A 22,050-nucleotide genomic window follows, 5' to 3' on the forward strand; every position below is an offset into this window, starting at 1 on the left:
AATCAATGGACTGCAGTTGAACTCAACACTGACAAATTGAACACATTGTAAGGGTTCTTTACTCCCCATTTCTTAATACATATCAACATAATCTGATTAAACTTCATTCTCAATTGTTAAGGATTACCCCAAAATTTACGGCAATGCTCTGATACTGCATTACATTGTACGTTATCTCTCAAACCGACTACTTATTCACCAAAGATGTTTTTAATTTGATTTCCATAATGGTTCCTTCTAAAAAAAAAAAAAAAAAATGAGAAACAAAATGAGAGATTTTAAGGAATAATCAATTCTTGTCATTCATAAAGAACTGTATGCTTACATGAATAGCAAATACACATAAGACCCGTTGAGAACACAGCAAGAAAATGTCAGTTATCAACACGAACGTTTCTCTTTGGACAGACACACATGCTGTTGTGACGAGATCCGTCAGCAATATTCATGGTGAGTTAATGTATCTCTGCATTTTTTATACACATCTCATCGTCGCAACTTCTCCAATTTACTGCAGGCCTCATGCGAGTGTACATTTCTGCCTCTTGCTAGAAAAAATTCAAATCGCGCACGCTGCACGCTGAGGTCCCACACACACAAACGTACACTGATATAAAATACAACTTGATTTTTTTTTTCCTCATCTGCTTCGGGGATATATTTCCCTTAGTATGAAACGGTTTTGTTATTCACGCATGTAAACGCACACGCACATTTCCGCGCCATCTGTGATTCTCCAACTCGTCATCAGACGTCAGTAACGTAAGATCTCTAGACGCGTGTATTGCATAAAATGATACCAGACGAGACGAAAATTGGCACTAACAGGTGTTTGAAAGTGCATGAACTAATAGATCATGCCATTAGATGTACAGAGAAAGGAGTATGAAAAAGGAATGGGAGAAGAGAGAGAGAGAAAGATAAAGAAAAGCAAGAGAAAGAAAGATGGGCAGCTAATTTGCTGCCAAACATCACAGAATCTCATACGACACAGATTTCATGTCCACAAGTGTAGGAAAAAAGTAAGCACAATTAATTGATTAAGGTGTGCCCTGCTTTGTTCGGTTTCCTCAAGCACATTACATATGCAAGGAATACTTTGCAAGTGTACAAAAAAACACATGCACAACCACGTGCACGCACCGCACATGCATTCACAAACACAAACATGCATGCATACACACACACACTGGCACATACCCCATATAAATACACACACACTCACACACACACACACACACACAAGCTGTGAATGTAAGACTGGGCATTTCAAATTAATACTGTTTCACACTTCAACAATGACAACATCTGATCAACGGATACAGATACCCAAGTTTTGGTATTGGCAGTAAGGTCCCTCTTGCGTGAAAGACTTACTGCAACCCACTACTAATACACTTGCTGCTGACCTTCTGCAATTGGCAAACAAAAATCATTGTAAAATGTGGCGCTTGAGCAGTGGCCTTGGCAATTGATGGAAACAATCAGGTTAATTACTAGCTTTCATGCCACAGGGCCTATACAACTAACAGCCAACTGCATGCTTTGTTTAATTAGTGAATCTTGATCACGTACAAGAAACCCTTCTTTACCAACTGTCAATATCCTGTAAAACCCTTTTAAATATTATCTGCAGGACATGTAGACAAAATTCAAATCTATGCCAGCAACCGGGAATGAACGACTAACAATTTTATACTTCACTCGCCACTCCAGGACGAAAATGAGGAGTTCATTTCATTAATTGCTTGTGTTCTTTCAAAAACACATGGTATATGCTATCACATTAACATAAGGTGGCCATGTAGATGGATAGCAGCTAAATTGCCTCTTAAGATCAATCTATTCTTACACAGTAACACATAAATGCATTTTCCCCCACACATATAAATTTGGCAAATGAAAACAGCTTCATAACATATCAAAGACTCTATACTATAAAGGAAGCTCGCACTCCCAGCTGCAAAACCTGTAGAATTGTAAGTTTAAAACTTTTCCAATCTAATAACAAAGATAGGCAACACTTCTTACTGTAATTTTCATATCATACACTGCATCATACTGCAAAATTAATATGCTTTACATTTTAGGGAATAAGAAAACATTACCTACAATAGGAATCCACAAAACAATAGCTTCCATACTCTCTTATTAAAATGCATGCACGCACACACACACATTATGTTCAAACAGAGCACACATAACACACACACGCACACATACAGACACACAAACACACACACACACACACACACATGCACACACACACACACAAGCATGTACAGTAGACATTTTACACACTTGCTGTTTGTATGAAGAGGAGAGACCCCTCTGATTAATCTAGTGTTATGCATTCAGTACAATAAAGGAGTTGTAACTGCTACAGGCACACCCCCAATTGAACTGGGGAAGTAGCACAGACAAATCCCTTATTCATCCATTTATCAAAAGTGTATCCCCATATTGTTAGCACAGCAACTCTAAACAAATTACAACATTGCAAACATATTGATTGATCACTTTCACTATGAATTCAAAGTTTGTTAATCCTTTGCAAACTGCATTTAGTGAAACTGAAGTGACTTCTCTGTCAAGATGGATGATTTTCTTCCCCCACATAATTATTGACGAAGGTATCTCTTTCTTTCAGATAAGAGAAAGAGTAACTTTCATTTTTCAGGTCACAAGAAATAAAATAAGGCCTATTAAGAATTTTTGTGATAATGCAAACTAAAAAGGACTCCCTTCAGATGAAATACACTTACAAATATGGATAACTTTGTGTACAATCATGTTTATGACTTACATGAGATGAGCAACAGCCACTATAATTTATGTACAGAGTAAGCATTTTCCCAGATCAGTTATCACAACATTGCACTTTTAGAAGTCTAAAAAGCATTTTGATATTTCCATTTGCGACCCTGCCCAAGTAAACAAGCTTGTAAACCCTCCCCTCCCAACCCTATTTTGAGTATCCATCTTGGTTGCCTTATTAAGGTGCACATAAGTACTCATACCCTTTACTTTCCATTAAAATCACTTTACAGTTTGTGCGTTTGGTACCTTTTGTCTATCCCGTATACTTCAATTGTCTGACTGCTCCATAAAGAGACTCAAAATCACTGCGATGACGCCAAAACTCAACACAATGAATACTAAACTGCTAACTGGTGTTAAATTTTCAATATGAACAGCTGCTTCATGATGAAGGGTCAAGCGATTCAATCTAAAGTTATCTGAAAATGAAGCACACTAAATGTAGGTACTCTTCCGACACTTTGTGCCAAAACGGGACTCAAGTGTTTACTATTCCCCATGACCCACGAAAACTTCAAAATGCTACATCATGACCTCACAAAATATTTACCTCACTTTTGGGTGGCATTGTCACCCTAATTGCCCATTAGATATCATGTAGCACCTCGGACTGATCCTAAGCGTTAAAGTGCTGGTTACAGCAGCATCGCCAAACGTGGTATAACTAATCTTGTTTTGACAGCAACAAGGGGGAAAAACTCCATGGAGTGACCACTGGTAGGACAGATGACCGCAAGAAAAGGACCCATCTGCAAAGTTTTGAGCCGTTTTCTGCATATATGGAGAAATACCAGTGGCCACTACGAGCAGGCGAGAAATAGGACGAGCTACACCGTGGAATTCAATGTCACAGATCCACTCGTAACATCGATGGCCAGCCATAATGGCTCCCACCTGCACATAGAAAATGTGCCAAAGCACCTCCCCTTTATAAACTGCACTTTGCAAAGACAAGCAAGATATTCTGGAGGCACACGATGGAAAGGAATTAGTTACTGCAAATTTCTGGCAATCCACAATTAAAAGACTGCCAGGCTTTCCATATGAAATGTTACAAGCATTGCAGGGATCCCTGTACAGAACACAACTTACACACAAGACATTGATTTTCTGTGGAACACATGCACACACAACTGTAACAAACATATGCACATGTTTTCTCTAGTACTTGGGACTCCTTTTCATTATCCTGAGATATTCATTTATTCAATATAAACAAGAGGACAGATTTAGCAAGGAAAAAAAAGAAAATATCTTCAAAAATTAATCTTTCCTTTTTACATATATTTTTTTTTCAGGCTTAGCTCCAAGATCTTTACATTATCTTGTAAAATTCTCATAATGCAATTTCCCTTGTTACTACTTTTAAAAGACACCTCATAACAAACTAAAGTAGAATACTGTTTCATTTCCAATCCAGTTAAGAAAAATCTCTGCAGATTGGCAAACAACAGATAAATATACAATAGTCAAATTGGCAATGGGGTATAGCATGTTATGGTGCAGTAAACAAGGGCTAGTTTCACACCTCATACCTGTGCAATATATTCCCACCACACAGCAAAGCACAGACATTTTATTCTCAATGATGGCATTTTAGCAAAGTATTGCTGATATGGAGGATTTAAGAAAATAAAAACAAAAAGATCTATCTTTAATGATTGTTATATGCAATGTGCACAAAGGAAAGAAAGAAAACCAAGTGTTCTGCCATGTTTTCATGCATTCATGAAAAATACTCAGAAGTCCTCATTAAATTCCTCTGAGTTTCAAGGGAGACAAAGCATGCCAGTTCTTTGAAATTTTGCCATGAAATGCATCATAAGCAAAGCTTGCAGAATGGGCAGATTACAGTAAATCTTCAGTTTCAGAAGAGTCTGCTGAAAACCTGCAAGTGTTCACAGAGTCGGCACCTTTCTGATTTGCAACTGACGTCATTATTGCAGGTTTACGACTCCTATAAAGAATGAAGCGATAAAAGGCTTAAAAAAAGAGTAAAAAAAAAAGTATGCATGAATTGTTTCAATGTCAGCTGCTTTACACAGTGTACATATACAAGGATGCTGCTTCCGTCTGTATGGCTATTTGGGCTTGTAAAAGCATAAAGGACGCATGTCACACTGGGTTGCAAACTAATATCAGTCACTATCATAAAGCACCCTAAAGTTTACCCAGGGAGGTTTCCACCTCCCTGGTTCATCGCTGCTCCAGCCGTAGTATAGTACACATGGAATAGCAGCACAATAGGCATTTCGCAGTGATCATATCAGTGAGCGTGTGGGGACGCCAGCGCACCGTCGGAAGAAAATGCTTTGATGATGTAGTGCACCAAATTCGCTAATGAGAACTGAAGCTGTGGACGCTGCTAGAATGGAACATCTGGACTATATATATAATCCAGACGATAGAAACATGCAATTTTTTATTTCATTCATAAAAAAGAAAAAAAAAACTAATAAATTAAAACAATGAATCCAAAAATAGATCACGCAAAAATTTTCTTGGAAGAATAGGAGACATTCCTTCACTGCTGTTAACCAGATTTAAAATGCACAGAGCTTTGGTGCACTGTTTCTTTGGCATAAAACCACAATTTTATTCCTATGAGATACAACTGAATGAAGAAAAACAAAATCAAAAATATATGACTCATTCTAAAAACCTTTTTTTTTGTACTACAAATCATGTAAGGTGGCCATATGAGACAACAGCTGACATAAATATCCATTACACAGCCCTGATAAATATGTAACAAAAGGAAAGTCAGTCTTCATATATAAAAATACAAAAAAAGGCAGTTAGTATCCACGTAACTCTTGACCCGTGCTCATCCAACACGAGCAGCAATGGATTACATTTTGTGTGCACAATACTGTCCTACTCAAGTTTCACTTTCTTTTCATGTGGAATGTCTCCTTGTCAATAGCAAGAAACACTGATCTTTACACAAAAAAAGGCACTAGTCACATTATTATTTTACTTTGCAAAAATATATATATTTTTGTGGCCAATAAGAAAAAAAAAAGAAAAAGAAAAGTGATCATCTGACAGCTCTTATTAAGTTTACTGAAGCAAGAAATTGGTTTCATCAAACAGATATGTTCTTTTTCCTCAAAAAATTCAAGATGTTGCACATTGTTGTGCAGTAAATTCTTAAATAGGTTAAGACAATTTAAGCAAAATTTTCAACAGTTCTTTCTCTTGTTTTGCTCATTTTTGCTCAAAGTGAATTTCTGAAAAGGATGCAAATGAGTTAATTTGTTCTAAACTGCCTAATACTTACATCAAAGCAAATGAATAAATCTGCGTATACAAAGTTGGTGATGTCCGTGTTTCCCGGTCTACGAGATTGTCATTCTTTTTCGCGTGCAGCGTTTTTGGGAAGGGAGGAAACGAACCAAAAAGAAAATAAAGAGCTGGGGGAAGGGATTATCTCAAGACATGTAAGAAGTTTCAACGGACGTGGCATGAGGCCTGCTCGAAAAGGAGAAATTTCACTCTTCTGCCACGGTTGATCTTGAATGGAAATTCTGTTACATTCAAGAACAACCCTGCATGTACTCTGTCGATAAAAAAAAAAAAAAAGCAAGGCTGCAACGTTTAAAGCATTGCTTGCTTTTAAAGTTTACTTGGCATTTGATATAAAATTCTCAACAGAATGAGAAACGAGAAAATGCTTCCCGCACAACTGAGTGCAAAGACATGGGGGTATCGTGGAGAACAAATAACACAATAGCGTCATATTTGTACGTTAGACAAAAGTCAGAGGGGGTCGCAATGGGAATCGGGGAAAATCATGCACGAACAAACTTGTGTAACAAGATATCAACGTACCCACGGTATACAATCAGAGCGTTTCTTACTACTGTGGGTACCATTATTGAATTTCGTGACACAAACATAGAATTTATCAGCAATATTTCAAAGTCTTCAGTAGGCGAAGTATTCTGATTTTCGACTCGTTGCCAACACGATGCAATCACATATTTTTACATCACAAAAAATGGATTTGTAGTTGGGCAGGAAACTGTACACAGTACTTGAAATGCATTGTAACAATGTGAAACCTTGCTCTACGAGTTTTGAATCCTTCAGAGCCAGACACATAATGCTGAGAGAAATTGACATTTGAACAAGATTTGCGACCTCCTTATGCGGTACACAAACAAGTCTCTACAAAACAATGGAGGAAGGACGTCGGACGTGACATCTCACAATGTTTACTCTGCCCTGCAGAAAGTCAATTTGATTCAATGCCTTGCTTCTTCTCAACATCAGTTTCAAATCTCAGACTGAATACAGGATTAGGATAACTTACCAGTAAAATAAGCGGTAACGAAATACAGGTCGAGAGTAATTGATCTGTTTCTTCTCAATAAATTCTCTTACTAAACTCCTGAATTGTCATTTATTGCTGCGCTCCAAGAAGTGAACACAGCCCTCTTTGGTTTATGTATAGGTGCTCTTCTGAGGTATTCCTCTTCCGTGGGACAGAAAAGAAAAATAAAAATTTCTCAGAACGGACACAGGCATGCTAGATACGTTCTTCTGATGACAATTTGCAGGTTGGTTCCACAAGACAGATCTTATTTTTTTTTTTTTTTACTTCTTAATTTTGTTTCTCACGAACCTGCTCTTTTCATAAAAACTATACTGACTTTTGAACACCTCTCATAAAGTATGGAACAACAGAGTTCATTCTAAGCTCATACATATGCATGAAAAGTCTGCATTTGTTGTTTTCTCTTTGTCTTTTCAAGCAGTCAAACATTTTTGAACAAGCTAAATCTACAACACACACATCCAAATATCAATAAGACACAAAACTTATTCAAAGTCTTTACGGATGTGGAAACTCCAAAACTCGCTTTTTGATGGAGCACCTACACAAACAAACTTAAGAAGTCTAGCAACATCAACAACAAAAAAAATATCAAAATGATGTGACTTCTTTAAAAAAAAAAAAAAAAGAAGAAAAAAAACAACACATCTGAACAAACAATGCATGCAACACAATACGCTTCATAAGCTTTCTCTGCTCTGGTTACAATCTTGCCGCAAGCTGTACATGCATTCCCACCATTTTGCTACCAGCTATAATGTTATATGAGACATCAACAAATCACTCGGCTCATGGAGCTCATGTGTCAGTGGAACAGATGGCTTGTAGACACATTTTGGGGCCCCTGTGTGGTTTTCGACAAAACTTGGGTTGAGTACTTGCACAGTCAAGCCTCATCATGACTGTTACTATTATCGTCTAATTGAACATCCTGAATTCACAGAAAATACATAATTACCATAGATTCTTTCTAAATTCCTGCTTGTTATGCTCACGAAGTGTCCTTCATTCATTTTCAACTTTTCAGAAAAGTACCTCAAGATTACCTTTAGTTTGCATGTAAAAACCTCAATCCTAGAGAACAAAAGACAGAGAGAAAAACAACTATTCAAGAGCGAAGGTAAACTGGTGCATGTATCAAAAAGCATCCACGCTACTGCAACTGAAACATGCCAGTTGGCATGTCTCCTCACGTAAATCAAAAATTTTGGAAACATGTGTGTACAAGAACATCCCTCCCCTTCTGTTTTGTCAACCCACCCACAACCCAGCTTCTATTTGTTGAAAACCACACGGGCATGGAGTCCCTGTAGCTTGCAATAGGCTAACCGAGTTTACATCCAGATGTATGCTACTCTTTGTGCAGTGACACAAAACACCATATCATCGCATGTTACTTGATTTTTTTTTAAAATCCCTCTTCTTGCAAATGTTTGCACATTCTCTGCTAACCGAGTAAGCGTGGACACCATGTTGAGGCTTCCGTCTTCCATTATTGCCACCTGTAGCAGAAGATAGGGGGTGCTCTTGCTGTCCGCACTGTTCTCTTCAGGTGGAGAAGCGGTGCTGTTGAGCTACGAGCTCCATCTTGAATAAATCTTCACTTTTTTTATTTTAGTCCCATGCATGGAAAGCTTACACAAATCACAAGTACAAAGTTCTCTTTTACTCAAAATAAGATCACAAACTAACATGCTGCTTACGGTGAGTAAACACAAGCTAACGCTAAGGTGACAGCAGCGGCTACTGCTTCTTCTTCAATTACATGCTGTCTAGACTTCTTGTGCTCACAGTTTGACTCTAAAACTTACCTTTAAATTCACAAAGACTACACATAGTGGTACTGTTCTTATGAAACATGAGTAGCAGCACAGCCGTGCCGTCCATCAATAATATACAATGAGCATTTTTCCACTCAAAGGACAAGAATGCGCCAAGGCAGAATACTACGCAAAGACCACCTCGTGGTGAGCACGAGATCGACTTCTCACAGAAATCTCATCTGCGCATAGCCTCAGTTTGTGAGATGAGCTCCCCATCTCTCTGGTCCATAGTGCACTCAGCCGACAACCAGATGCTTCCCAGACCAGAGTGGAGTTCACACCACACTGTTCTCTCGCAGAGTGCAATATGAATCAGACTTCAAATTTAGTTTGCAGTTTCCACATTTGTTTCTTTTCCCTTTTTTCTATTTTTTCTCTTTTTTTGCCAGCTTGGTTTTGTGCAGTTTCGTTCCACATCAACCAAACCTGCAAGGATTAGTTTTTTTATATATTTGTTGTTGTTTTTGTCTTTATGGACCTACTCTGAACCACCCTTGCAGAATGGTTAATCTAGCCATCGCATTATCTCAATACAATTGATTGATAATGAATGTGTCAAACCAACTATGTAAATCCACTGCTGAAATACATCACTGTACAGAATAAATACACAGTCTCGGTCTACCACTAAGATCTCACGTATGCTGCTTTTACGACTCGACAGGATCACAATGTTTTCACTGCAATCCACACAGACTGAGAAATTACAATCTGCATGGAATGTCAAGCGATACGGCCTATATATGCTTGATAATCTAATGAACTGATGAAGTAACTTTCCCTAATTAATAAACTACAAGATACACTTATACATTCAGAAAGAGAAAAAAAAGAGAGAATCAAGATTGCTGCATGCTTCAGGGCAGAGGCCAAAACTAAGAAAAAAAAAAAGAAGAAAACCCTAAAAACAACTCAAGGAGTCAAGTAGTCTTACTCCATGCCTACGAAATCTTACTGGTGTGCCCAAACCGAACATGCTTGCTCTTTTCTCGAGGGCAGGTCTAGTTACCCCACCAGTCCTGACCACTGCTGGACTGGCTGTAGCTGCCACCATAGCTGCCGCCATAGTGGGGCTGGTACATCTGGAAGCTGCCACCCCCGCCGCTGCCATGGCTGGACTGGTGGCCTCCAAACCCACCAGACACGCCTCCACCACGCCCACGGTTGTTCACCTGGCGGTAGTCACGGGAGCCAAAGCCGCCGGGGTATCTGAGAGTTAGGGAATGTAGAAGAGAACAGTTATCACATACCAGACTGAAACTATGCTAGAAATGATATCTCTTAGAAGTATTAGGCACTTGGCTCTTCGGGGTGCTCTATGAACCGCAGTCATAATCTGCAATAAGATTATCCGTGATTATTTAAAACCTTACTGCTGTTTGTTTGCCAAATGGCATGCTTGCTGGAGTGCATTCTTTGCTGAGTGGCACAGATGTCTCAAAACTAATTGTGAATGAATGAAGATTTCCTAATCGCTTTTGTATTACCATTACAGATACAACAGACGACGCCTTAGCAGAGGCTCAGCAGGCTGGACTTGGCAGCCTGGACATGGCAGCCTGGACACTAACTGCGAGTATGTCACATAATAAGAAGACCATGGCCTTTTTTTGCTGGACTGAGGCACAAGGCTATATCAAGGGGGCTTTCTAATTGCACAATTATGTAAAGCTTGGAAGGATTACTGAATGCCTACGAAAGAGCCTGGCCAGTAAGGCTCGTGCTTGGGCACAGAAAAATTTACTACAAAAAACATTATTTTTGCATACAGATATTTCTGTGAATGAGGTGGTCACAGACATTTTTTGCGATTTGACACTGAATGCACTCATGCCAGTTCATTCATGGCGCAAATCTAACATGATCAAGATCAGGTGGAGATAATTTTGCATGTTGTTAAATTCATGCCACAACAGTGAATTGCAACATTTGCGAAAATTAACCCTAGTGAAAATAACAATGTTTCACAGTATCATAAACTTACTGAGTTTTGAATAGACCTACCATGATTTGAAACGCACCAAACTGCAAAGCCCCTGTTTGAGTACTGGTGATATATGTACCATGTATGCAAAACCTCCAGTTTGAATCTCATTCTAAACAAGCTACTGTTATGATATACAGCAGTGACAGATGTGTTTGAGGTAGGTATGTGTTTATAAGCAAGGCCCCTGCACTATCAAAGGTATTTTGTGATGCAGCAAGCACACTTGCACTTCTCCCTGCTATACATTTCACTTTCAATGCAAATCTCCTCTTATGTAACTGGCTTGGAGAGAGGAAAAAACTAATCCTGACGTCACCTCCCACACCCCCTACTTGCGACACTCCCTTTTTGCTATCATAACCCCTCCTTCTCCCCCTCTCCTGCACGTGAGGGATTACCCACCTGTTGCGTCCGCGGCGTGAGGAGCCGCTGCTCTTGGACTCGCAGGCCATGGCGTCCAGCCAGCTCGGCACTTCCTGCTTGGCCTCAAGCATCAGGTCAGCCAAGTCGCGGGCGATGTTGCGGTTCTTATCGTTGAAGAACGACGTGGCCAGACCTGTTGGGCAAAGGCAATGGTGCAAATTACTGAGAACCCCCAAACAGACGAGATATACAGTGCGTATAAAAAAAGAAGAAAAGGGTAATCCATCTTTGGAGGGCTGTTATTTCATAATTGTCAGCTATGGAGAATGCAATATTCGTTGGGAGGAAAGAACTCTTCCTCTTTCCATTGATAACTACTTGCGTTGTCAAATGTCATTATGCTCTCCATGGATAACAATTACGAAATAGTAGCCCTCCAAATCTGAATTACTTTTTTTTTTGGATACGCACTGTAAATGCATTGCTGGTATTAACTACTGAAACTTCTCTTGTTGCTGTGGCACATTCACTGTATACTCATAATCTGTTCCTTCTCTACAATGTGAAAACTGTTACCTCAAATTTCTACAACAGCAAAATTTCTAGGATTTCCCTAAAATACCACTACATTTTGGGATTTGACCTACTGCTACTATCTGCAAAATTGACAACTGACAATTTCATTGTCTTCTTTTTTGTTTTCACTGAAAAACTATGCCTGACTGGTGAAAGGCAATATTGACTACTAGGATTAATCTCTAAATTGGTGCGATGACACTGCTCGATACCACATGCTCACTCAAGAATCCACATGCCATTACAAAGTCACTGACACTTTGCCAAGATATTGCTGAGAGAAGTCTTTTATGCCTTGTTGATAAAAAAAAAAAATCTTTTGACCGGGTGGCTGAAGATATACATCATGTGTACCTGTAGTGAAAAAAATGCCTTATCTTATGTTTCTTCCTTAATGACCTCTTTCCCCTAAATGTTAGTGCTCTCTTACTTGGGGTGAAAATGAATCAACTAAAAACAGCCTTAGCAGGTTTGAATTACTGCCGTAATACTCTGCATCACAGCTCTTCAGGTCGGGTCCAAGACTTACCGACATTGCCAACACGTCCTGTACGGCCAATGCGGTGGACATACTCCTCAATGTCAGTGGGCAGGTCAAAGTTGATGACGTGCTTGACGTTACAAATGTCGAGACCTCGAGCAGCCACCTAAGACACGTAAGACAGATCACGGACATGATACCACAACTCAAAATTCCCATTTAACATGACACACATCTCAGTCATTTCTTATCAAATGCCTACAGTCAACCCTGACTAGAAAGCAGTTTTAGGTACAGGGAAAGGAGCACAGAGCTTAAGTTAGAGGTTGAAGACCTTGATGAGAATTGGGTATAGAAAAATGCTTCAGGAATTAACAGATTTCTGGCATAAAAGACTTAATGACAAAAGACTAAATGGAACTGATCAAACTTGCTAGAAATCAATGTACTTCTGAGAGATCTACGATTTACTCATAATTTCTTATTCTGCAATCATCCAAATAAATAATAAGGCTAACGGGAGAAATCATACTGAAGTTGGGTTTGGTGTAGTAGAAAGCAGGTGTCTGGAAGTCTTCAATTCTTTTTTCTTCAATAATTTTTATATCAGTATGTAAAAAGCCACCAAAAGCAGAGTAGTGTCCATATGAAACGCAGATAATAATGACAAACAAGAAGATATGATTGCAGGAAGTACTGTTTCAAGAAATCTTTGGGAAATATCAAAAACAAATCAAGAACAAACTCTGCATACATGCAGAACATCCTTAGGCAGGGCTGCACACTAACCCTTTTTTTTCTACTGGTCCGATCTGTCTGTTGGACCTGTAGGTACCCACTTTTCCATCTTTTACTGGTCTATTCCTGAAAAGGTTACAGTAAAAGTGGAAATTTTCGCGCATTTCGCGCTACCTGAAACTAGCGCGAAAATAAGCTTGCCATATGTTCCAGTAGTAAATGTCTTGATTCCGTGGAATTAAAAACACACGAAACTCTTCTTACCCCGCCAAGCGCGAAATATTAGTGGCGTGAAAATATCCACTTTTACAGTATTGGCCAGACAGTGACTTTTACTGGTCAGGAACCGTAGAACCAGTGCCAGTGTGCAGCATTGCCAGAGGGTAATTCACAGATGCAAGATTTAATTACTGACAGGACTGCCTGTGTGGCCTTCTCAGCAGATGACTCTCTGCTTTGAGCGAATGTTATCTTGAAATGGCATTCACTTTTCTGCTCTGTACAAGTGCTGCAACAAACAAAGGCATCGACAAGGATTTTTAATAAAACCAAAATCCATGATCCAACATTACTCACAGCCGTGGCCACCAAGATGGGAGTGCGGCCGTGACGGAAGGTCTTCAGGGCATCCTCACGCTCGCGCTGGGTGCGGTCGCCATGGATGCTCGTAGCAGGGAACTTCTCACGGAACAGGAAGTCCTCCAGAGCATCGGCACCCTTCTTGGTCTCCACGAAAACCAGGGTGAGGGAGTCCTTCCCTATTGGGGCATCAAATCAAAACAAATCAAACTAGAAATGTCGCTTTGGCGACTGGTATGCCTCCGCCATAATGCATGATTTTCCCAATAGGTCTAGATAGTACATGTGGACAATGTGTGATTACATTTTCACAAAATTGGCAAAATATTGAAATGACAAGTTTGTCACAAATGTGTTGAATGTTCACCTTCCTTGACCTAGGTTTAATTGGATGAATAGGAGAGCATGTATCTAGGGATTTAAGGACTTTAACTTGACTTTGACCCATTCATACATTTAGGCATTGAGTAATTTTCAAGGTACAGGTGTGGAGAAAAAGTGCAATTTCTGAATTGAATAGTAAATTGTTACCATTTTCATCTGGCCCTTGACCCTAAAATTCATAAGATAATCACTTTCAGGTAGAACATGCATAATATGTACTAAGTTTCAAGATAACTTGAGCCACTTCGAGATATGGAGGAAAAAGTTAGTTCAGCACTTTCACTTGATCTTTGACCTTTTGACCTTTGAGGCAAAAAAAGAAGGAAAAAAAAACTTTCCAGAGAATTTCTATTAGGTTACACATGCATACACCAAGTGTAAAAAGATAATAACCCTGCTGGCATTGCATAAATATGAGGGAAATAGTAAAATTTTGAAGTGTTGCGCTTGACCTTTGACCCCTGACCTTTGACCCCATGAACCCTACATTCTCTAGATAATCACTTCCAGTCAGTACATGTATATACTATGTTCCATGAAGATACCTTCAACAATTTTCCAAGGCACGGAGAAAAAAAAGAAGTTTTGATATTTTTACTTGACCTTTTGACCTTTGACCTCATGACCCAAACTTTCACCAGAGAATCTTAATTGGGTAATACATGTATACACTAAGTTTCAAGAAAATATCTTCAGGCATTCAATAGATATGACAAAAATAGTGAAATTTCATGTATTTGACCCTGACCTTTTGACCTTTGACCTTTGACCTCATGACGCAAACTTTCACAAGAGAATCTTAATTGGGTAATATATGTATACACTAAGTTTCAAGAAAATATCTTCAGGCATTCAATAGATATGGTGGAAAAAGTGAAATTTTATGTATTTGACCTTGACCTTTTGACCTTTGACCTTGAGCATGTGCACCCAAAAGTTGATAGGCACAACTTCACAGCCTAATACACATACATGCCAAGTTTCATTAGGATACCTCAACAGGTTTTGATAGTTACCTTGTCCACAAAATTCATTACGGACGGACGGAAGGACGGACGGACGGACGGACGGACGGACAACCCGAAAACATAATGCCTCCGGCACCACTTCTTGGCGGAGGCATAAAAATTAGAGTATTGTAACTCTGAATCAAAACTCTGCTAAGTTGAGTGTACATGTGATGCTAAAAGTAAAAGGTTGTGTTATTACAGGACATTGTGCAGTCCTGGCTCTTTAATAAATGCACAGATGTCTTTTGGTTTGCAAGAATTCACCTTTGGCAATGTCACAACCTACTAGGCTCATCAATCAGATCTTATCAAATTAGGATGTATACAGTTCTACACATCATGTCTGGTCTGAGTTGACTGTATGTAGAAGCAGAAGCAGCCAGCCATGACTTTTCACTTCATCCAAATAACATCACACACTCATCAAAACATTTGCCGGCTATGGGTAGACATTGCGTCACTAAGACAGGGACATTTTGTTGAAGGGACTTCTTCTCTCAAAAGGGTACTCTTAGGGGAAAACATAGAATAGAGAGGGGCACCTCATAGAAGCGATGATGAGGGCTATATACATGTTGATAGTACAATACTGGAAAGTACACTGGGCAAGAATAAGAATAGTATTCTGCATTACGGGCTCGACATTAATTCTTTGTCTGGTGGCCTGTTTGCACCACTAAAATCTTTGAATTTGAAATTTTGGTGGCCCGAAAAAAAAAAATAAAATAAAGTGGTCTGAAATAAAAGAAAATGAAAAATTCATTTTGAATTTTACCTGCCCAATCAGGCCACCAACAGATAACCTTATAGGAAATGAGGTGGCCCGACATAAATCTTTAGCGGCACGGGGCCACCACTAATGTCAAGCTCTGCTTTATATGTTTGGGAGATGTATTTCATGGATAGGCATTTTCGTAGACTGGATATCAAATGCAGATGGCATGGCGATGGCGACTGTGGGCGGTGCATAGGAATGGCATGTGCGGAGGGTCCCTTCAGGGCCTTGTTTTACTAACATGGGATCAATATTGAGCCCGACAATGAACCAACAGTTGGGACAGATTCAGATCAGATCTACTTGAGAAGGATACAAAGACAAACAAGATGTATTCTGGAACGTGACAAAGTGGGCACAAGATATGGTTCCCTGATGGCTCAGTGAAAAAGTTCCTAACGTCTGAGAACTGACTGATTCCAAAATTGCGCCCAAGATCAGTTGAATCGATCTCAGGATTGATTTTAGCCTTCAGTGAAACAGCCCCCCGGATCCTCACCTGCTGCTGACAGCAGATCCAAGAGGAAGGAGCGCTTGTCCAACTCCTCCACCCAGACAATCTTCTGGGTGATGTTGCTGCTGGTGCTGCCGACGCGGCCGACAGCCAAGAAGATGTAGTCCTTCAGGAAGTCCCTGGCGAGGAGCTAGATTGGACGTTGGCAGAGACGTGACGAGAACAGAGAGAGAGAGAAACATTGGTGAATCAGGATTTCGAAACAACACAGGAAAAGTTTCTTACATTATTTAACACTACAAAGCAAGAAATGTTTGCAGCATGAAATCTTTGCAAATTCAAGCCAACGGCCTTTTTGGCAGCATGAAATTTTAGCAGTACGAAATTTTAGCAAATTGCCCATGGCACTCAACTGCATATAGTGTAAACAAGAACTTCTGAATCAATTTTAATTTTGCAAATCTTGACTCTTGTGATATTTGCAAAATAGAAATATATGCGCTGTGGTATTTAACATTTCTGGTTTTACGAAGTGCTTGACAAATGGCAGAGAAATACGGCCTGAAATTGTGTCCACAAACTGCAAATACAAATGTATATGCAAACCATGCGTGGGAGATGTGGTCTCATAAATTCACACACATTGGCCTGTACATAAGCATGCATGCCAGGAGAGCCGTCACATATGTAGGGAAGAGCCACGAAACTTGGCGTTACCTGGATCTCTTTGGGGAAGGTGGCGCTGAACATGAGTGTCTGACGTTCGCCTGTCTTGGGCATGTTGTCCTGCTCCACAATGCGGCGGATCTGGGGCTCAAATCCCATGTCAAGCATGCGATCAGCTTCATCCAGGACAACCCAGCTGCATCAAAACATACAAAGTTGGTTATTATCATAATCTCCAAGAGCAGAGAATGGAAAAGATCAAAATATGTAGAGGGAATATAAACATCTAGCAATTTTTACATAATTGGGGGGGGGGGGGGGACAGATGCATGAATAACCAAGAACTTGAGGCACTGAGCATTCTTTATGGGCTAAACCACATCTCGACAGGAAATGAATTTTGTTATCGCTAAAATCTCTCTGGACAAGTTAGTCTTTCTGCTTGGTTTGTATGCATTTGCTGTGTCAACTTCAGCTTTCGATACTATTCTTTTATGGTGCCCTCCCTGTCACACCTCTTCCTCATAACAAAACAAAACATTGTGTAAATCAAATACCCATGTGGCACATCAAGCCAACTTGCAGTATTTGTGAGGAGTCTAAGAAGTTTATACATGCTGCTGCATTTCATATTAAACCCATGTTTGTTGTTGTCGTTTGTTGTTGGTTTTTTTTTTTCCCGGGGGGGGGGGGGGGGGGGGGGGGGGGGGGGGGGGGCTGGGATGGCCATTCTAACACAACTACAACAAAAACTTTTAAGTTTAAAGAGGCAGATGATTGGGAGCCTCGTGAAGGGTCTTACTCACCGGATGTGCTCGAGCCCAACCTTGCCTCTCTCGATCATGTCAACGAGACGGCCTGGTGTAGCCACCAGCAGGTGGCATCCGCGCTCCAAGTCGCTTATCTGACCCTTGATGTCAGCTCCTCCGTAGACCACGCATGGCCGGACATGGGAACGGTAGGCAAACTGGATTTAGAAGACAAAAAAAAAAAAAAAAAGAAAAAAAAAGAAAAAGAAAATCAGGAAGGAAATGAGGGTGTGTGTGTGGGGGGGGGGGGGGTTTCAGTGAGAAGAGTAGGAGGAAAAATAGATCATGGAAAGAATCCATGTGCATAATGTCAAAGAGAGTGTTGCCATGACATTTAGGCATGATATCAAACTTACTGGTCACATGCCAAATCTCAGAGCCTGACTCCACACTCTAGCTTGCCCCTACTAATCTCTGTAATCTACAAATCAGACTCTCATGTCCTTTAGTGAAGTTCTAACAAGACATGAAGGAACAATTTATAATATGCACCATAAAATAAAAGAGAAGACAAAGATCACAATTAAACCTGCAAGACATTTTTCGGTGCATGCATGTGGTATGGAATTGAGAGATGCCTTTCCAAGTGAACCGCTTTTAATACTATTTTTCGCCCCGTCTACATTTGGTGAGATTAAGACACTTACCTTCCTGGCCTCGTCGTAGATCTGGGATGTCAACTCGCGTGTTGGGGAGAGGATGAGAGCAAGGGGAAACTGCTTGCGACGATATCCGCTCTGCGGAAAACACAAAGATGAATACATCTTCAGTGTTATGACATACACTAATGGAAATTAGGTGGACTGCATTATATGCAGGGCTCCACACTAACTTTTATTTTTGTTGGCCCAAAGGCGAACATCAGACCTTTTTTGGTGGCCCGATCAGCCCACCAAATTCTTCATTTCTGAAATTTTGGTGGCCCGACATGCATTTTTGGTGGCCCCGGGCCACCGTTAGTGTCGAGCCCTGCTATATGTATGCTCTGGTAAGACCCTGGAAGGAAAATGCAAGCAGCACAGGAATAATAACCGACACACCTCCACCAATTTCATGATATCAAGCACAAGACACTCATATTTCTATATTTTTTGTATGTTGTGTGTAATGTGATACACGAGGTTGGTTTTTTAAAGAGTGTGTACAGTTCTGGTCGAGGTGAGGATTTAGCTTTGAACGTTTTGCGCGATATTCAGAAACCACTCTATGAGATGTCAAAGAGCATGCAGTTCTAAGGGGTATCAAAAGTTTATTCGATGAAAATCGGTTTTGAAATGGCTGAGATATCCAAAAACAAGGTGAAACAAAGAGATCCTAATAAAGTTGTGGCATGTCGCCTTTTATTATTAGCACTTTTTGGGATATCTCAGCCATTTGAAAACCAATTTTCATCAAATAAACGTTGAATCCTTCTTAAAATTACATGCTCTTTCATATTTTATAAGAGGCTTTTCATTATCTCACTCAAGAATGTTCAAAACGCGAATCCCCACCTCAACCAGTACTGTAGAGTCCCTTTAATGTTTGAACAGTCATTTTGATATATAAATCCAATGTTTAAATATATAATTTTTTTTTTTTTTTTTGCTTATGCTTATTATTTTTATCTTAATTAAGCAGGATATTATAATTATTTCTCGTTTGATGTGTGACTGTGTATGCAAGAGTTGAACGGCTGCATGAGATGAGTAAATGGGTTTATCTGTATAGGTATGTGAATGTGATGTGCATGTGTACGTGTGTGTATGTGTGTTAATGCGTGTGTGCAAACAAGTACGTTGATAACTATGGTTATCATTTTGAAGTAATATATTTTGTATAATAATTGGTATGAATTGGTTATTGTTTTGATATGCTGCTGTATATTTTTTATGTTAATGTAACCGGTATTTGTCATTGTTGAAATGTTCATACATTGTATACTGTTTGATGTAACTGATATGTTTTTCAATGTGATGCATTATAATTTAGCCTTCGGGCTACTACTTTGCATGTTTGTTTCAATAAACCATTATCAAATCAAATCTTTGTTAGGGATACTTTCTCGCTGTTGTAGCTGCATTCGTTGTCCTAGGTGAGTAGCAACTTACCACAGAGTGCTTGTGAGGGCCAGTCTCGAAGATCTGGGACAGGATTGGGAGAAGGAAAGCAGCAGTCTTTCCAGAACCTGTATTAATTAAAGTTCAGAGTGGAAAAATTGTGTAATGGTCCACACCGACATACAGTCAACCTTGCCCAAGTCGAGCTCGCATAAGTCTAATAATCACCCAAGTTGAAGGTCTTTCCAAGTCCTCTTCCCTTTATATTCTATTGATTTTAACCCCTCATAAGTCGAATTTCTCTAAGTCGAAGCTATTTCTTCCGTCCAAATAGATTCAACTTAGGCAAGGTTGACTGTAATACAGTCTTCTCAATCATAGACCTGGTGTCTCTCTGAATATCAATGTGGTTTCTTGATGTTAAGAGCTGATTTACTGAAGTAAAGAATCAAGACAGTAGAGTGTACAGGTATTGAACTGCCTTTTAAGCAGCCATTTACAAGAACATTACCAGTACATGTTTCCCACACAATGAGCATCTTCTCTTTACATACTCTGATCAGTGGTAATATTTCCTTTTATACAACACCTAAAAAGAATGCAGCTATCTGATTGGTCGACTGCCCATCACGCCATTCATTTAAAAGTACCATTGCACTCTGTAGCTGTCAGCCGTGCAATTTTGTTTGAGCAAAAATGGATAGCGCATGGCTGATGTCACCAATTTCCTAAAACATTTCCTAAACATGTAGCTATCTGACACCATTTTCAAAGTGTCTGGTCAGGTTAGACTAAATATATTTCCCATCGCGTCCGAAGGCAGACTGCCTCTAACTTTTGTTATGGCCCATTATGTGCTGTCATGTTTTGTTGTGCTCAACACATTTAGCTACAGCTCACTAGGTTTCTCATCAACACGGTGAATGCCGTGATATATTTTATTTTTTGACAGTTTAAATATCTGACACAGCATCTACAGCAATCACGGCCTGTCACATTTGCCCATCCCTCCCCACCCCCCCCCCCCCAAGGTTGTCTCCCGTCCATCCTGTTCTGCCCATGGCTACCTGAAATGTGATTGCCATGGCCTCTCTGAACATGGTGTACATGTAGCACAACAGAGGCGACAGTGTGGTAAGTCAAAGACAAAGCTGTATTAGTATGCAAGGCTGCACACTAACTCATTTTTTTCTACCGGTCCGACCTGTCTGTCGGACCAGTAGGTACCCAGTGTTTACAACTTTTTACTGGTCCATTCCTGAAATAGTTACTGGTCCAACAGTGATTTTTACTGGTCCTGGACCATCAGACCAGGGCCAGTGTGCAGCATTGTAGTATGCAAGTCTATGTATGTAATACGTTCATCAATTATACTGAAAATGAGATAAGATTTTGACGCGGCACTCCACTCACCTGTCTGGGCACAAGCCATCAGGTCCCTCTTGGCCTTAATGATAGGGATGGCGTACTTCTGCACCGGGGTGGGGGTCTTGTAGTTGCACAGCTCTGTGTTGTTGCGAATGATTTCTCCCAGGTCAATGTCAGTGAACTGCAAAACGAAGAAAATGATAATAAGCCAGTTCAGAATTATTGCAAAAACAAGGAATGTTTGCGAGCATTTTAATTTTGAGAATTTTATGAGAGCCAATATTTGTGTAAATCTCAGCTCCAATTCGCAAAAATTTCATAAGGTGAAAATATGTTGCTTTACAGTAGCTTACGTGCACATAGGTACAAATGACCTCTCTTTTATCTCAATCAGGCAATTCACTTCTAACACAACATAATGCATAAGCTTGCGTGACATAACAATTTATGGAATTCATCAATCACGTTCAAACAAAGGATGAACTTGCGTAGACCACGTGATCGGGATGGTCCGTCAAATTCACACTAAGAAAAGCAGCTCTTTCATTAGTTTGCATTGAATTTACAACAGTACTGTACGAGCTGAAATTTTCGCGGTGGTTTTATTTTTGCGAATTTCGCGTATCGCCTTTGAACCGCGAAAATAACAACGCGCAAATAGTTACGTTCAGTTAGACCGTCGCAACCGCGAAATTAACAACACGCGCAAATGTCCTCCAAGTAGCAATTCGTGTAAATATCTGTACGCGAAAATTTCAGCTCGTACAGTATTAGCAATCTTCTGCTGTTGATGAAGCCAAATATCACTTCTGCTGTGAGATGGATGCGCTTACTTG

General features: G+C 39.9%; 1 protein-coding gene across 3 annotated transcripts in view; it reads right to left on the bottom strand.

Annotated features, from left to right (window-relative positions):
• Nucleotides 1–2,612: 2,612 nt before the first annotated feature.
• LOC140244627 (ATP-dependent RNA helicase DDX3Y-like) overlaps nt 2,613–22,050 on the bottom strand; it is a 40,007-nt gene continuing 20,569 nt past the window's right edge. For all 3 annotated transcript variants that reach the window (XM_072324249.1, XM_072324248.1, XM_072324247.1), the window contains 10 exons: nt 21,260–21,395; nt 19,898–19,974; nt 18,455–18,544; nt 17,805–17,965; nt 17,050–17,194; nt 16,378–16,522; nt 13,707–13,888; nt 12,441–12,558; nt 11,375–11,528; nt 2,613–10,194 (listed from right to left, as the gene is read on the bottom strand). In XM_072324249.1, the coding sequence (XP_072180350.1) occupies nt 9,987–10,194; nt 11,375–11,528; nt 12,441–12,558; nt 13,707–13,888; nt 16,378–16,522; nt 17,050–17,194; nt 17,805–17,965; nt 18,455–18,544; nt 19,898–19,974; nt 21,260–21,395 (1,416 nt within the window). In that variant the 3' untranslated portion in view covers nt 2,613–9,986. The remainder of the gene's footprint in view (nt 10,195–11,374; nt 11,529–12,440; nt 12,559–13,706; nt 13,889–16,377; nt 16,523–17,049; nt 17,195–17,804; nt 17,966–18,454; nt 18,545–19,897; nt 19,975–21,259; nt 21,396–22,050) is intronic.

The sequence above is a fragment of the Diadema setosum genome, chromosome 21, assembly GCF_964275005.1.
Source record: "Diadema setosum chromosome 21, eeDiaSeto1, whole genome shotgun sequence".
NCBI lineage: Eukaryota > Metazoa > Echinodermata > Echinoidea > Diadematoida > Diadematidae > Diadema > Diadema setosum.